This window comes from Erinaceus europaeus, chromosome 15 (assembly GCF_950295315.1).
Source record: "Erinaceus europaeus chromosome 15, mEriEur2.1, whole genome shotgun sequence".
Taxonomy (NCBI): domain Eukaryota; kingdom Metazoa; phylum Chordata; class Mammalia; order Eulipotyphla; family Erinaceidae; genus Erinaceus; species Erinaceus europaeus.
In genome coordinates this window covers 11,090,629-11,109,088 of record NC_080176.1, presented here as the reverse complement: position 1 = coordinate 11,109,088, position 18,460 = coordinate 11,090,629, and the positions used below count along the sequence as shown (strand labels likewise).

Below are 18,460 nucleotides of genomic sequence, written 5' to 3'. Positions count from 1 at the left end.
GTCTGTTTCCATAACCATTGTGCCAGCTACCCCCTCCCTATTGTTCTTTGTCTCCCTTAAACAAACAGGAAATATTTCACCAATAGTTATGCTGAAATAAATTACCGAAACCTATCATTTCAGTTAAAATTAATCGACACACACAACTGAACTTGAACATGCTTATTTGCCAGGCATTCTAGATAATATGAGCAAATGCTCTGTCTTTTAAGTTAATGCCATGTGCACCTTTATTTTTTGTCTCCTTTACTTTCTCTCCCCTTTGATGATGAAGTGCTGGATTTAAGCGTAGGTTGACGGCTGCTATTGCTTTAATGGGAAACTCCTCAGTTATCTTCCTGGATGAACCATCAGCTGGCCTGGACCCAGTAGCCAGGCGCTGGCTCTGGAACTTAATTACATGGATGTGTCAAAATGGCAAAGCCATCGTCATAACTTCCCACAGGTATGACCCATTGGGAGACTTACTTGAAAGTAAAAAAAAAAAAAAAAAAAAAAAAAGTATAAGCGAGAGGCCGAAGAGGACAGGAAGGAGAAGTGACTCAGTGGCGGAGCACATGGCTTGCATGTTGAGGTCCTGAGCTCAGTCAACAGCAGTGTGTACTGGCAGTGAGACAAAAACAAACAAACCAGGTGACATTATAAATGGTAGGGTGGTACTGTACACCCACATAAAGATAATTAGATGGAGTCTTTTCAGTGAACCTGTGTAAATATATAAACTAGACAAGGGAGACTGTAAGTAACTTCTTCTTTTGTCAAGAATCTTAGTTGAGTTCTGGATCCAGAATTGACAGAAGTTAGGGAACTACCTGCTAGGAATTGAGAAATTAACTGCTTTGAATTTTGAAATCTCTTCCTTAGTCTTAGAGATAATTTTTTCTCAATAGCACTCTTCCTACTAGAAATGTCAATTTATAGCCCCACCTCTGTTTTGAACTATGTGACTTGCCCACTGAAAGGGATTCTCTCTTGTTCCCTCAGCATGGAAGACTGTGAGGCCCTCTGTACCAGGCTGGCCATCATGGTGCAGGGGAAGTTCAAGTGTTTAGGCAGTCCTCAGCAACTCAAGAACAAGTTTGGCAATATTTATAACCTGATAGTAAAGATTAAGTATGGTGATGATGACAATATGCTAACAGAGCTAAAAAAGTTCATTGCAACAGCTTTCCCAGGTAATAAACTATCAAGTTAAATCATATGTATATAGCATTTCATCAATAGTAAAAATAGTGGACTTCTTCCTGTGATTTGATATTTATTAAGCTTTCTTATTGGGCTTTTTTTTTTTGGAACTACCTTATTTATTAAAGTATCTGAAATTATGCTTTAAAACTTTCCCAAAAGTGGTCCGGGAGGTAGAGCAGTGGATAGAGCATCGAACTCTCAAGCATGAGGTCTTGAGTTCAATTCCCGGCAGCACATGTTACCAGAATCATGTCTGCCTTTTTCTCTCTCCTCCTATGTTTCTCATTAATAAATTAAAAAAATATTTTTTAAAACTTTCACAAAAATGAATGTGGGGTAAATAATACCACAGAAATTCAAAGAATTTCAGGATATTACAATAAGCAACTATATACCATTAAGATGGAGAATCTAGAAGAGGTGTATACATTACTGGAATCATACAACCTCCCAAGACTGAGCCAGGGGAAAATAGAAAACATGAATGGACTGATTACAGGCAAGAAAATGGAAATGGTAATCAGAAGTCCCCCCAAAGCAAAAATCCAGGACCAGCTAATTTTAACAGTGAATTGTATCAACCCTTCAAAAATGACCTATTACTATCATTTTCAGGATCTTTCAAAAAATGGAAGCTAAAAGCATAGTCCCTAACATTTCCTATGATGCCAGTATCATCTTGATACTAAAACCTGACTGAGCCATTACAGAAAGAAAAGAAGGAAGGAAGGAAGGAAATAGAAAGAGAGAGGAGGGGGCCAGGCAGTAGCACATGTGGTTAAGCGCACACACTACAGTGCACCAAGGCCACAGGTTCAAGCCCCTGGTCCCCACCTGCAGGGGGAAAGCTTCACAAGTGGTGAAACGGGGCTGCAGGTGTCTCTCTGTCTCTCTCCCTCTCTATCTCCCACTCCCCTATCAATTTCTGTCTCTATCCTATAATAAATAAGTAAATATATAAAAAAAAGAGAAAGGAACAAGTATAGGCCTCTATTCCTGATGATTCCATAAATTCTAAAATCTCAAGCAAAATCTTAGCAAACTGGATTCAACATTACATTTAAAAGATTGTCCATAAAGCAGTCAGGTGGTAGCACAATGGGTTAAGCTCACGTGATGCAAAGCGCAAGGACTGGCATAAGGATCCCAGTTCAAGCCCCCGGCTCCCCACCTGCAGAGGAGTCACTTCACAAGTGGTGAAGCAGGTCTGCAGGTGTCTATCTTTCTCTCCCCCTCTCTATCTTCCCCTCCTCTCTCCATTTCTCTCTGTCCTATCTAACAATGATGACATCAATAACAACAACAATAAAAAAAAAAAAAGATTGTCCACCATCACCGTGTATGAGTTATCCTAGGGACGCAAGGATGGGTCATCATGTGTAAATCAGTTAACATAACTATCCATAGCAAGAACAAGAAAGCTAAGATGACATGATTATATCAATAGATAGAGAAAGGTTGCAGCAAGATTCAACATTTGTGATATTTTTTTTTTTTTGCCATTTTTCCCCTTTTGTTGCCCTTGTTGTTTATCATGGTTGTTATTGCTATCATTGTTGTTGGACAGGACAGAGAGAACTCGAGAGAGGAGAGGAAGACAGAGGGGGAGAGACAGACACCTGCAGACCTGCTTCACCGCTTGTGAAGCAACTCCCCTGCAGGTGGGGGAACTGGGGGCTCGAACCAGGATCTTTATGCTGGTCCTTGCGCTTTGCACCATGTGCACTTAACCCACTGCGCTACCGCCCGGCCCTCCATTTGTGATATTTTAAACTTCTTAAAAATGAGTATAGGGGGTTAAGTGGTGGCTTGCCCAGTAGAATGCACTCTACCACATGCAAGGACCAGGGTTCAAGCCCTCAGTCCCCATGGGGTTTGGGGGGGGAACCTATTAAGCAGTGGCGTCTCTTGCCTTCACTCTCTCCCTCTCTATTTTTCAGCAGAAAAATGCTTAGAAATAATAGGTAAACTTAGTAAGTGGTAGGCTACAAATTAATATACAAAAATCAGTGAAGTTTATGCAAAGAGTGAACTAGAAGAAGAAATTAATCCCATTCATAGTAACATCAAGAAAAATTAGGTGTGTAGGTTTAAATTTAACAAAAGAGGTAAAAAAAACCTAAGTTGTGAAAAATTTAAATCACTACTAAAAAGAAGACACATGGAAGTAGAAAGACATTCTATACTTGGCAGCTGGAAGAGTTAACATCACTAAAATGACCATGCTACTCAAAGCAATATACAGGTCCAATACAATCCCTATTAAAATCTCAAATTCAATCTTGAAAGGTTTATTTACTAATGAGAGAGAAAAAGAGAACCAGAGCATCATTCTGGAGCACACAGTGCTGGGCCCAAACGTGGGACCTCATGCTTGAGAGTCCAATGTTCCAGTCACTGCCATTCCTTCTAGGCTACTCAACTTTAATTTCCTTAAGGAAATAAATACTACAGAAGTTTGTCTAGAACCACAAAAGATCCAGAATTGCAAAGCAATCCTGAGGGGGAAAAAAAAGAACAAGAATGAAGGCATCACACGTACTGATTTCAGATTATGTGACATAGCTGTAGTCACCAAACCTGTGTGGTACTGGAGCAAAAAATAACACATGAATGGACAGGATAGAACTGAGAGCCCAGAAACTAATCTTCACACATATGGACAGTTAATTTATAACAAAGAAGTCTAGAGCATTAGTGTATTGCACCAAAGTGAAAGACTGTGGGGTGGGGGCAAGGAGGGGTTCAGGTCCTGGAACATGGGCAGAGGATCTAGTGGGGGTTGTAGTGTTATGTGGAAAACTGACAAATTTTATGCATGTACAAACTATTGTATTTACTGTGGACTGTAAAACATCAATCCCCCAATAAAAAATTTAAAAAGAAAAAAAAGTCTAGAACATAAAATGGAGAGGTTTTTTTTCAATAACCAGTGTTGGATGGGGCCTGGTTGTGACACACCATACCTTGTACAGTGCACACATTATCAATAAACAACATTGGAAATATTGAATATCTATCGGCAGAAGAACAAAAGATCACCACACTGAACATATACAAAAGTCAACTCAAAGTGGATTGAAAACATATGGATTCATTAAAAGAGAAAATCACTTATGATTCACCCATTTTTAATGTTTTGATTCAATTTTCAAGAATGCCCAACTATGTGACTAAAATATAAATGCATTCCATCAGTGAAGATTGATTGGCTACACTGTTACTACCATATTTTCAAAAACTGTACTATCTCATTCTCCAGAGAATGCCTCATACTGCCTCTGTGTGTGTGTGTGTGTGTGTGTGTGTGTGTGTGTGTGTGTGTGTGTGTGTGTGTGTAAGAATACAGAGATCCCACCCTACACATATATAAACATACACACACACACACACACACACACACACAATTGGGAGAAGAAACCACACCCATATTTTATGACCAGAGTTAAAAAAAAAATGCTCAAAAAGCAAAGTTCTGTAGAACATTAGGGTTCATGTCATGTGTGTGAACTAAATAAACATGCAGGTCATCATTTTCTGCATGCCCAGAGGTGATTACCCTACCCTCTGCAATGTTTACTAACCGCAGGTCATAATGAGATCATATTTGACATGAAAATAAACCTGTTGAAATATTTAACAGAGTCACATATCCAAAAGAAAACTGGGTTTGAGGATTATGTCATATGTTGTACTAACTGTATATATCCTCTCCTTTCATTTTGCATAATTTGCATGAGAATTATTTGGGGCCTCTCTCATCACTCACATGTCAAATTTTTCCTCTCTTAGGTAGCGTCTTAAAGCAGGAGCATCAAGGAATTTTTCACTATTACATTCCCAGAAAGGAAGTTCACTTGGGAAAGGTGATTATGGAAATTATAACTTCCCGGGTGGGAGTAGATAGCATAATGGTTATGCAAAGAGACTGTCGTGCCTGAGGCTCTGAAGTCCCAGGTTCAATCCCTCGCTCCACCATAAGCCAGAGCTGAGCAGTGCTCTGGTGTTTCTTTTTATGTCTTTCTCTGCATCTCTCTCAAAAATAAAATAAATAAAATACTTTTTTAAAAAAAGTTGCCTAAAAAGAAATTATAACTTCCCAGGGGCTTTCCAGTCCTGATGGGTGATGTGATGGTGGAGGAGGACCTAGGCTGGGGGTCTCTGTTTTGCAGAAAATTGAGAAATTTTAACCATTTATCAGCAACTGTACTTACTATAAATCATTAATCCTCTAGTAAAAAAAAAAAGAAGAAGAAATTATAACTTCATAATGCTGTGTATTAATAAAAGACTGCTAGGAAGAATTGGGATTTTTTTTAAAAAAATATATTTATTTTCCTTTTTGTTGCCCTTGTTTTATTGTTGTGGTTATTGTTGTTGTTGTTACTGATGCCATCTTTGTTGGATAGGACAGGGAGAAATGGAGAGAGAAGGGGAAGACAGAGAGGGGGAGAGAAAGACACCTGTAGACCTGCTTCACCGCCTGTGAAGCAACTTCCCTGCAGGTGGGGAGCTGGGGCCCCAAACCTTTCTAACTTGCCCCATCTTAGTAACTTTTTTGTTACTAAGCACAGCCTGGTCAAAGTTGGGAATGATTGGGTAGGGAAAGGGTTCATGGTGAGGTACTGCAGTGGTAATACCACCATCTTTTTTTCTGTTAAAGGTATTTAATATTTTGGAGGAAGCTAAAGTTCAATTCAACCTAGAAGACTATTCTATCAGTCAGGTAACATTGGAACAAATCTACCTGACTTTTGCGAATATCGAGACAAAGAAATATCATCAAGAAATAAAGGGTCTGTGAGATTCAGTTCTAACCAGTGACCCTATGTCTTCCTTAAACTGCTGCCTGCAACAAGATAGAGGTATATCTCTGTCTATGTCTGTCTCTGTCTCTCTCCTTTGCTCTCGTGTGTGTGTGTGTGTGTGTGTGTGTGTGTGTAAACTGAATCTTCAAAGAAGAAAGTTTATAAACTTGATTAATACACTATCAAGAACCAAGCTATGAAAGGTCTGAGTTTTTTCCTTACAAGTTATCAAGTTAGCTTGCCACATTTTAATGAATACTGTCAGAAGACATTGGGATCCTGGGTCCAAGACACAGGGCTTTATAACTCAACAAATGCATTAGTAAGAGATTATATTTGTGCCAGTACTGTATGTCACAGGACATACAGAGAGCCAGGTAATGCATGTGTGTTCTGTGTGTTGTGTTGTAGGAAAGGAACTCTGAGCTTAAGGGACCTTATATAGACCTGTAAGTAATAAGTAAATAAGCCTGTCCAACCTTTGCTCTGGGAGGAAATATTCTTATTATGCAGAACATTAGGATAACTGTCCCTCTGGTGTACTTTCTCTCTCTAAAGGCTTTTTAGTCTACAGTCATTTTAGCACAAATTTGACTACATAAGGACTCAATATAAAAGCAAAACATTTATTATTTACTTGTAGCTTACTTATTTTAAATATTCTAATTACAATTAAATATACAACTAGAAGACAACTATTACTTCAGGAAGTACTCTGAACCCTTGAGTTCATAGTGTTTGAGCAAAGTTCATAGTTTAATGTCTGAATCCATAAAGCTCATACATTTCATGAGAATGTGTCTTAGTATATGTCTTGTGTTATTATCCAGAAACATCCAACAGATTCTCAATCCCAGTATTACTTGAGTTTGGGGAAAATGACTTTAGTATTTAATATTGCTCCCTCATGTTCCCCCTCGATGATCTTTTCTGGGTTTATTATTGTTCAAATGTGAGATCTGCACATCATTAAGTATGTTGTGTCTTCTCTCATTTTTCATTTATTTTTCCTACATTTTCAGAGTGTATTACATTTTGTCTTAAAATTCTTATCTGGGGACCAGGCAATAGCACAGCAGGTTAAGCGCACATGAGGCAGAGCGAATGGACCTGCGTAGGGATCCCGGTTCGAGCCTTCGGAGCTCCACCTGCAGGGGGGTCGCTTCACAGGTGGTGAAGCAGGTCTGCAGGTGTCTCTCTTTCTCTCCCCATCTCTGTCTTCCCCTCTCTCCATTTCTCTCTGTCCTATCCAACAACAACAATAAACAACAAGGGCAACAAAAGGGGGAAAAAAGCCTCCAGAAGCAATGGATTTGTAGTGCAGGCACTGAGCCCCAGCAATAACCCTGGAGACCAAAAAAAAAAAAAAAATTCTTGGGAATCGGGCAGTAGCGCAGTGGGTTAAGCGCATGTGGCGCAAAGTGCAGGGACCAGCGTAAGGATCCCGGTTCGAGCCCCTGGCTCCCCACCTGCAGGGGAGTCACTTCACAGGCGGTGAAGCAGGTCTGCAGGTGTCTTTCTCTCCCCCTCTGTCTTCCCCTCCTCTCTCCATTTCTCTCTGTCCTATCTAACAATGATGACATCAACAACAACAGTAAAAAAAACAACAAGGGCAACAAAGGGGAAAATAAATACAACATATAAAAAAAGATTTAAAAATTGTCATCTTTCTTTTAGGTTATTGTGTTTAGTAATCATCTTCATCCAATCATAGTGCACTCCCTTTTATCTTTTCACCTATTTCTTACATTCTATAGAGCCTCTAAAGATTATGATTTTTTTAATTTATTCCCTTTTGTTGCCCTTGTTGTTTTATTGTTGTAGTTATTATCATTTTTATTGATGTCATTGTTGTTGGATAGGACAGAGAGAAATGGAGAGAGGAGGGGAAGAAAAAGAGGAGGAGAGAAAGATAGACACCTGCAGACCTGCTTCACCGCCTGTGAAGCGAACCAGGATCCTCACGCAGATCCTTGCGCTTTACATCACGTGTACTTAACCCGCTGCACTACTGCCCAACTCCCAAAATTAAGATTTTTTTTTTGAGAGAGAGAGAGTAGAAAGAGGAAGAGAGACACCTGCAGCACCTGACCACCAATCATGAAGTTTCTTCCCTGAAGGTGGGGACCAAGGACTTAAACACAGGTCTTTGCAGTTGATGATAAGTGTGCTTCATTGGGTGCACCACTATAAGGGGCCCCTCCTATCTTTTCTTTGTATCTTAAACTTAAGGTATTTTTTGGATTCCGCATCTAGGAGATCATATAGTAGTTGTAATAAATGCCTCATTTATTTCAAGTAAGATAATGCCTTCATGGTTCTTCCATGTTGTAATAAATGGCAGGATTTCATTTTACTTTTGACAAAGTAGTATTCCACTATGTGTGTGTGTAGGTAGGTAGGTAGGTAAGTAGGTAGGTAGATAGATAGATAGATAGATAGATAGATAGATAGATAGATAGATAGATATACATACATACATACTAAGGGCAGGGGTAGATAGCATAATTGTTATGCAAAGAGACTCCATGCCTGAGGATCCAAAGTCTGAGGTTCAGTCCCCCACACCACCATAAGCCAGAGCTGATCAGTGCTCTTAAAAAAAAAAAAAAGGTATACTACATCTTCTTTATCCATTCACCCATTGTTTGAAACTTCATGTGTTTCTTCTGTACATTGACCAACGTAATTGGCAGTAGGCATGAGTAGACATAATTTCCAAGTGTTTTCCATTTCCTTTCAATAAATACCCAGAAGTAGAATTGCTAGATATGGTAGTTGTATTTTTTTTAATTTTTTATATTTTATTTATCTATTCCCTTTTGTTGCCCTTGTTTTATTGTTGTAGTTATTATTGTTGTTGTCGTTGATGTTGCTGTCGTTGTTGGACAGGACAGAGAGAAATGGAGAGAGGAGGGGAAGACAGAGAGGGGAAGAGAAAGACAGACACCTGCAGACCTGCTTCACCGCCTGTGAAGCGACTCCCCAGCAGGTGGGGAGCTGGGGGCTCGAACTGGGATCTTTATGCTGGTTTTTGAGCTTTGTGCCACGTGCGCTTAACCTGCTGCACTAGCGTCCAACTTCCTGGTAGTTGTATTTTAATGTGAAGAACCCACCTACTGTTTTCCTGGTAGCTATACTAATTTACACTCCCAACAGCAGTATACAAGGATTTCCTTTTCTCCACATCCTTGCCAACATTCATTATTTCTTTCACTTCAGTAGTTATTTTCACAGGCATTTGATGCAATCTTATGGTAGCGTTGATTTGCGTTCCCTGCTGATTCATGAGGTTGAGTATCTTGTCATGTGCCTTTTGGGTCATTTCCATGTCTTCTTTTCAACTGCCATTTTTTCCTTTCCTCCCTCCCCCTTTATATACATATATATTTTTTAATAGGACAGAGAGAAATTGAGAGTGGAGATAGATAGATGATAGATAGATACCTGCAGACCTGCTTCACCACTCATGAAGCTTCCCTCTTGCAAGTAGGGACCAAGGTTTGAACCTGGGTCCTTGTGCACTGTAATGTATGTGCTCAACCAGGTGTGCCATCACCCAGCCCCTGAACCATTAAAGAGGCTATGCTCACTACTTATATAACCTTGACTCCTTTGTTGTAAATTAACTGGCCATTTATGCATGTGATCATTCTTGGACTCTCCTAATATGTTTCATTGATCTATGTGTGTTTTGTATCAGAGCCTTACTATTTGGGGAGTATTACCTTAGTGGTAGAGCGCTTGACTGCAAAACCTTACTATTTGATTTACTATAGCTTGTCATACAGTTTATTACTAGAATGCCTGATACCTCCAGATTTGTTCTTTATTGGGATTACTTGGCTAGTCAAGATCTTTGATAACTCTTTGCAAGTTGAAAAATGTTGGAATTTGATAGAGTGCACTGAATCAGTTTACCAGTAGTCTACTTTGAGTGCTGTGGGCATTTGTAGGAATATTGATACTTCCAACCCATGAACATAGAGTGACTTTATATTTCTTCATGCCTTCAACCCTTTTAATTACTAACCTTTCATTTGCAATATACAAATCTTTAACTTTGCTGGATCAATTTATTCATGGGTATTTTGTTATTTTGATATGGTTGGAAATAGGATTGTTCTCTTAACTTTTCTGATAGTTCATTATTAGTTCCTAGAAATGCAACAGATTTATGTGTGTTAATATTGAATCCTGCAACTTTTTTTTTTTTTTGCCTCCTGGGTTATCACTGGGGCTCAGTGCCGGCACTATGAATCCACTGCCCTGTGGGACTTTTTTTTCTTTTTTTTTTTTTCATTTTATTGAGTAGGACAGAGAGAAATTGAAATAGAAGAGGGGGAATGAGAGAGAGAGAGACACCTGTGGACCTGCTTCGCCGCTTGTGAAGCTTCCCACCTGCAAGTGGGGAGTTGGGGCTCGAACCTGGATCCTTGTGTGTGTCCTTGTGATTAGTACTATGTGTACTTAGCCAAGTGCACCACCACCTAGCACCCTGAATCCTACAACTTAACTGAAATTACTAGTTCTTAAAAAAAATTGCAACAAGGGCAACAAAAGGGAAAATTAATTAATTTTAAAAAATTTGTGCCATCCTTAGGACAATACAATAGTTGTTAATGTATTAGTTTGACATTAATACAATGCCATATTATCTGCAGGTGGTAATAATTTTACTCCGTCCTTTCTAATATGGATACCTTTAATTTTTTTTTCTTGCCTTTTCACTCTGGCTAGGACTTCCAGTAGTGTGTTGAGTAAAAGCAGTGAAAGTGGCCTTGTTATTTTGTTTGTTTATTTGTTTGTTTTTTCTAATCACCAATGCTTACTGCTCCAAGCCAACTTTTTCAGATAAAGATAGAGGAAGAAAGGAAAAGACACAGCAGCAGCAAAACTCCTCTAGTACAATGGGACAGGCTTGTTTCTGCTCTTGGAGTAGAAGCTTTCAGCTTTTCAGTATAGATTATATTGTTCACTATGGGCTTATTATACATCAGGGAGAAGCTCTGAACTCTGAGTTCCCTCCAATTTAAGGGTCACTGCGCAGGGGTGGGGATGATGATAAGATTGTGTTGAAACTCTCCAGCCTGCTCTGACGTGGTTTTCTTCTCTTTTGTCCAGTGTACAGTTATCACTCACTCAGATTTTAGGTATTTTAAGAAAAAATTACTCCCTGTGTAGCTGTGGATTCAGTGTGTTCATTGGTGCAGGTAGTTTAGGACCTACTTACTAAGGGTGTTTTGAAGTAGAATCTCAGCCCTTATCTTGATTTTATTTCCTATTAGTAATGACATTGTTTCATTTCAAATGCCATGGCAGTTGTGGGACTAAGCGAGGTGATTGCGATGGTGGTCAAATGGGTTAAGCACACATGGTGCGAAGCGCAAAGACCAGTGCAAGGATCCCAGTTCAAGCCCCCAGTTCCCCACCTGCAGGGCAGTTGCTTCACAGGCGCTCTTTCTCTCTCCCTATCTCCCCCCCTCTCTTGATTTCTCTTTGTCCTATCCAACATTGACAGCAAAAACAACAACAACCATAACAACTACAAAAGTAAACTACAAGGGCAACAAAAGGGAAAAAATAGCATCCAGGAGCAGATTCGTAGTGCAGGCACTGAGCCCTAGCGATAACCTTGGAGGCAAAAAAAAAAGAGAGAGAGAGAGAGAAAGACTCATCAAGCAGTGAGAGACTGTCCCTGGCTACCGCTCCTTCTCACACAGCCATTCCATCCTCTGTCCTTTGCCTCTGTACACACGTGGACCCAATCCCACTCTTCTGAAAACCTGAAATCCACAATGTTGTGTAGTGGCTTCCCCTTACTCTGTGGGAAGGGAGATACGGCGGTCAGTAGAGGGTTCTCTATAACACCAGATCTTTGGTACTGGGTATAGCAAATTGAAAACATGTAACTATAGTTGTATTATAAACTTGTACAATATGTAAATGTTGAATCAAGAAAAAATAAAATTTCCCTGGTTTTGAAAAAATGCTGGAAATCCTAGGTTGAGTTCTTGAAATGCTGAGAAAATTTTAAAATGACTTGTCTGTGCCTTTATAGGTCTAAAGTTGCTTTGCACTGTATGACTTGATGTCTGCATGGAATTACCTTGTATATGCATGATTTCAGTGCAAAATTATAGATGTACTCCCAGAAGGGATGTGTGTGTGTGTGTGTGTGTGTGTGTGTGTGTGTGTGTGTGTGTGTGTGTGTTGGTCAGTCTTTATCAGAGCATTACACAGCTCTGGCTTATGGAGGTGTGGGAGATTGAGCCTGGGACTGCTACCTTCCCTATCCCTACCTCTCAGTAGTTTTATCTTTTGTTTTCCTTGCTATTAGGCTCAAGATTCTGAATACATTTCCCAAGCAGATATCACATAGTGTTCTGCCCATGGTTTATTCTATATATTTTATGGTTTCAGCTCTGACATCTAAGTCTTTGATCCATTTTGAGTTTATCTTTGTGCATGGTGACATATGGTGGTCCTGTTTCAAAATTCTACATATGGGCATCCAGTTTTCCCAACATTATTTATTTATTGATTTTTATTGCCACCAGGGTTACTGCTGGGGCTCAGTGACTGCACCATGAATCCAATCTTCCTGGTGGATATTTTTTCCTTTTCCTTTTTTTTTTTTTTTGGCTCCAGCATTATCATTGGGGTTCAGTGTCAGCAATACAAATCCACTGCTCCTGGTGGCCATTTTTTTTTTCATTTTATTGGATAGAACAGAGAGAAATTGAGTTAGAAGGGAGAGATAGAGAAGGAGAGAGAAAGGTAGACACCTGCAGACCTACTTTGCTGCTTGTAAAGTGTTCCCAGGGGCTTGAACCCAGATCTTTGCGCATGTCCTTGTGCTTAGTAGTATGTGTGCTTAACCGGGTGCACCACCACCTGGCTCCCTTTCCTTCCTCTCTCTCTCCCCCTCTCTCTCTTTCTGGTAGAACAGAGAGAAATTGAGATGGGAGAGAGAGATAGAAAGGGAGACACCTGCAGTACTTGCTTCACGTTCATGAAACACACACACACACCACCCTCCGCGGCAGGTCGATCAAACTATGGTCTTCACAAAGGGTTACATGTGCACTTAACCAGGTGCACCATCACCCGCTTCCCATCATGTATTAAGAGGCTTTTGTTTCTCCATTTAATATTCTGGTCCCTCCTGTGCTCTCAGATCTAGTCCATTGATCTGAATGCTTATTTATGTTCCAATGCCATAAAGTTTTGATTCCTATAGGCCTATAATATAGTTGTAATTTGTTCTCATTCTTTTTTCTCAGGACTCCTTTGGCAATTCTCGGTCTTGTGTGGTTCCAGATAAACTTCTAGCATTTGTTCTATTATTTTAAAGAAGTTCATAGGGATTTTGGTAGGAATTATATTGAATCTGTATATTGATTTTGGAAAGATGGTCACTTTAATGATGTTAATTTTTCCAATACATGAGCATGGGTATCTTTCCATGTCCCTGTGTCTTCTTTTCATAGTGGTTCATAGCTTTAGATGACAAGTATTTTGTGTAAAGGGTATAAATTTTTATGTGGCTGGGGGGGGGGGGTGGATGAGCCCAGGGCTGTGTGAATATGCTCCAACATGAAACCACCTGATCAATTCTTCTGCTGAATATATTTTAATATATTTATTTAATTATTTATTAAGGACAGAGAAATCAAGAGGGAAGGGGAGACAGGGAGACAGACAAAGCAACACATACAGCACTGCTTCACCGATCGTGAAGCTCCCCCCGCCCCCCCCCGCAAGTGAATACTTTAATGACAAAGTGTGGAGAAAAAAAGAGACCTCAATCCCTACTCTGCCATCCACAAAGACAGACAGACACTTGTCTCTGTCCTTGGTGCTCTCAGGGAGTGCTGAGGATTGAACTCAGGGCCTCACTTGCAGAAAGCATGTGCTCTACCCACTGAACCACCTTTCTGACTACAGAGCATAAATTTTTAGTAGTTTCTAAGCTGAACATCTTTAGTGTCAAATGGAGAATAAAATGTCTGAGAGATATTATGTCCTTGTGCCTGATACACTGCAGACACTGAACAAATGTTTGCAGTGGGAAAATGCTGCTTCTAAAGGGATAAACTTGTCTGTGAAGTCATATAAACCGTGTGTGTGTGTGTGTGTGTGTGTGTGTAAAAGATATATATATAACCACTACACCATTACACCATCATCACAATATATCTTTGAACCTTCAGTAGTCCAGGCATGCCTTGAATTAAACACAACTAACCAATCCCCAACCCAGAGCATCACTTTCATGAGACCTGCAGTGGGGCCCCAGAATCTTCCCAATAACTAACGAGGTGATTCTTACAGTCAAAAAACAAAAACAAACAGTGGTCTGGGAAGTGGCACAATGGATGAAGCATTGGACTACCAAGCATGAGGTACGAGTTCAATCCCCAGCAGCACATGTACCAAAGTAATGTCTGATTCTCTCTCTCTCCTATCTTTCTCATTAATAAATATAAATAAATAGATAAATAAAAACAAAAAGGACTTTTTCCACAGAAACTGGAATCTCAAGATGGATGATCAGAATAGAACTTTGGTAAAACAAGAGTGGCAGTGAAGATTTTGTGCATTGAAATGCGACTAGTCAGGAATCAGGAGGTAGCGCAGAGTTAAGTGCAGGTGCAAGGACCGGTGTAAGGATCCTGGTTCGAGCCCCCAGGTCCCCACCTGCAGGGGAGTCGCTTCACAAGTGAAGCAGGTCTGCAGGTATCTATCTTTCTCTCCCCCTCTCTGTCTCCCCCCTTCCTCTTCTCTCTCAATTTCTCTCTGTCCTATCCAACAACAACAATAACCAACAATAAAAAAAGGGAGCTCAAAAAGGAATAAATATTTAAAAATCTTTAAAAAAAGAGTTGGGGTAGATAGCATAGTGGTTATTCAAAGAGACTCTTGTGCCTGAGGCTCCAAAGTCCCAGGTTCAATCCCCCGTACTACCATAAGCCAGAGCTGAGCAGTGCTATGGTATTTCTCTCTATTTCTATCTCTGCATCTCTCTGAAAAATAAAATAAAATATTTTTAAATGCAAATAGGGGAGTCAGGAGGTAGCGCAATGGGTTAAGTGCACATGGCGTGAAGCGCAAGGACTGGCGTAAGGATCCTGGTTCAAGCCCCCAGCTCCCCACCTGCAAGGGAGCCACTTCACAGGCGGTGAAGCATGTCTGCAGGTGTCTATCTTTCTCTCCCCCTCAGTCTTCCCCTCCTCTCCCCTATCCAACAACAACAACAATAACTACAATAATAAAACAACAAGGGCCACAAAAGGGATTAAAATACATTTAAAAAATGTTTTTAAATGTGACTAGTCATTCTCAGGTACTCTCTGCATATCAACTAAATTTATTCTCTTACATTCAAGTCTCTTAGTAGAATGTTGCCACTACTGGCTTACAGACTCTCATCACCAGGAAATCCCACACAAACTACAAAGTGCCTCGAAGGGTCCTGATTACTCCTGCTGAGGCCAATCATTTTGACCGCATACAACTTACATGCTGACCTTATATCTAGAGTCAGAGTGGGCCATCAGTTCTCTGAGGACTACCACATGAGTTTTGTAGGTTGTGACATGGCTGCCTTGCTTCCCTAATTTGTAGGTATCTTAGATGCCAGCAGAATCACAGTTCCTTCAATAATACTCTTTTTTTTTTTTCCTGGCGTCTATGGTTATCGCTGGTGTTCAGTGCCAGCACTACAAATCCACCATTCCCAGTGGCCATTTTTTCTTCCTTCCTTCGTCTTTTTTTTTTTTTCATTTGATAGAACAAAGATAAATTGAGAGGGTTGGGGGAGAGAAAGAGAGGGAGAAAGACACCTGTTAACCTGCTTCACAGCTCATGAAGCATCTCCCTTGCAGGTGGTGTGGCTGCTGGAGGGGTCCTCAAACCTGGTCCTTGTGCGGATCCTTGCGCTTAGTACTATGTACACTTAACTCGGTCTGCCACTGCTTGGCCCCCAATAATACTCTTGAATGTTGAGCACTTGATATGTAAGAACTATATTAAGCACTCTATATCCATAAACTCAGTGGAGGGTGGGGGGGACACACACCATTGATACGCTTGATTAGCAGTAGTAAGGAAAAGATAAAGCTGTCTAGAACCTTACCTTGAGAAACCTTTTGTCCCTTTTATCTACTTGTTTAATTTTTTGTCACCAGGGTTTTCACTTGGGTTTTGCACCTGCACAATTCCATGGCTCCCCTAAGACTGTCTTACTTTTCAGAAGGGTAGACACAGAGAGATGCCACAGCACAGCTCCACGTCTTGCCCTTTGCATGGTGCTCCTATGTGATGACCAAAGGCTCAAACCCTGAGCAGGCACAAGTGTGCACTCTACCGATCTCCCAACCCTTTTTTTTTTTTACCTTCTTAGTCACCCATTTCCTCCTCCTGTTTCTTCCACTTTCAGCCCATCTGTAAGGCAGGTTGGATGGTGAAGAAACATGAAATGGGAAACACTCCTGCCAACACTATTCACGTGTTAATAGTGAGTGACACTTCATATCTCTCTCTCTCTTACACACACACACACACACACACACACACACACACACACATCAGTAGTGATACAGCAATTAGGTGGGTTTGATATGTGGATGTTGAGTAGCGGTGTCCACAAGGTGGCGGTCCTACTCTGTACATCAGGTCCTTGAAAGTCAATGTCACGGCTTCTCTATGATGTTGATGATGGGATGGGAGAAGATGGAACAGGAAGGGAATCCCAGATGACTTGAACAAAACTATTATTAGAGGAGCTGATTCTGTTATAGATGGTTTCCCAAGAATCTACTGGCAATGTTAAGGGAGGACTTAAAAAGTTTAGTTTAAAACTTCAGGACGAATTTGGCCACATTGCAAAATACTGAATTTCAGATTTTATTATTTATGTAGTTCATCATTCATATCACAGATAAGGCTTCTGGTTTTACATTTTGAACAGGTCCTTTTTATTTGGTTTACACCCACATATGTTTTTATGTGTGGATAGTGTTGCAAGACAAACATTCTAAACAAGGTGTGTGTGTGTGTGTGTGTGTGTGTGTGTGTTTTCTCCACCTTAGGGGTGACATTCCAAAGACCTGACTACTGGGGATCCAGCTATTTTGGGGGTAATGATTACAAAGTACTGAAATGGTGGTTGATATGCCATGCTTATGAATTGGAACTTTAACCTGAAAAACATGAGAAAACCATTGAAAACTTAGCAGGTTAATTAAGGATCAGAGCTTCACTCATTCATGATCATTGTTATATTCCCGCATCACTGATTTTGTGTTATTTAAACTCATTTAATTTTATAAATGTATTTAAAGAGGGAATTCCTTACCGGCAATGTTGCCATAATAATTAATGTATATTGATGCATATAACACTATGAAAGTATAACACTGTTCATTCAGGTACCAACTTGAAATTATCTCAGGTCAGGCAGTGAAATACCTAGTTAAGTGCTCACATTACAGTGCACAAGGACCCAGATTCAAGACCCTGGTCCCCACCTGCAGGGGGAAAGTTTCACAAGTGAAACAGGGCTGCAGGTGTCTCTCTTTCCTGTTCTATCTCTCCCTCCCCTCTCAACTTTTCTGTCCCCATCCAGTAATAAATAAATTTTTTCAAAGGGTAGAAACCAACTTGAAATTATTTCATGCAGTAGTAGTCTTAAGTTTACCATCCTTTGGGCAGCCCTACTGTAGGGTACAGATTGGGGGGGGTAGATAGCATAATGGTTATGCAAAGAGATTCTCATGCCTGAGGCTCTGAGGTCCCAGTTTCAGTCCTGTGTAGCACCATCAGCCAGAGTTGAACAGATTGAATTAGAGGTATTCTATGAAGCTATAGAAACTGAGTGATTGCCTGATTTCCCCCTCCCCCCCCCAAGTTATTGCTGGTGCTAGATGCATGCACCATGCACGCATGATAAAACAGGGAGAAACTGAGGGGGCAGGGGGAGATAGAGGACTGAAAGACGCCTGTAGGCCTGCTTTACCACTTGTGAAGCACCCCAACTGCAAGTGGGTTGCAGGGGCTCCAGCCCAGGTCCCTACACATGTGCACTTAAATAACTACTCCACTGCTTGGCTCCTGATGCCAGATTCTAATTCTTTTATTAATTTATTGGATAGAGTCAGAGAAAAATTGCGAAGGATGGGCAAGATAGCAAGGGAAAGTGACAGAGAGTAACCTGGATCACTGCTTCACCGCTTGCAAAGCTTCCCCCCTGCAAGGGGATTGACTGGGTCCTTGCGCTCCTTAACATGTATGCTCAACCAGGAGCAACACACACACACACTCCTCTCCAATGCCAGATTCTTTTTTTTTTTTTTGCCTCCAGGGTTATTGCTCTGGCCTGATGCCTGCACTTCGAATCCACTGCTCCTGGAGGTTATTTTCCCATTTTGTTGCCCTTGTTGTGGTTGTTATTGTTACTG

The 18,460-nt window shown here is 40.6% G+C and overlaps 1 protein-coding gene across 2 annotated transcripts in view; it reads left to right on the top strand.

Annotated features, from left to right (window-relative positions):
* LOC103107789 (phospholipid-transporting ATPase ABCA3-like) overlaps nucleotides 1-5,998 on the top strand; it is a 105,880-nt gene extending 99,882 nt beyond the window's left edge. For both annotated transcript variants that reach the window (XM_060172838.1, XM_060172837.1), the window contains exons 28-31: nucleotides 275-445; nucleotides 985-1,175; nucleotides 4,981-5,054; nucleotides 5,852-5,998. In XM_060172838.1, coding sequence (XP_060028821.1) covers nucleotides 275-445; nucleotides 985-1,175; nucleotides 4,981-5,054; nucleotides 5,852-5,992 — 577 coding nt within the window. In that variant the 3' untranslated portion in view covers nucleotides 5,993-5,998. The remainder of the gene's footprint in view (nucleotides 1-274; nucleotides 446-984; nucleotides 1,176-4,980; nucleotides 5,055-5,851) is intronic.
* The last annotated feature ends 12,462 nt before the right edge of the window (nucleotides 5,999-18,460 follow it).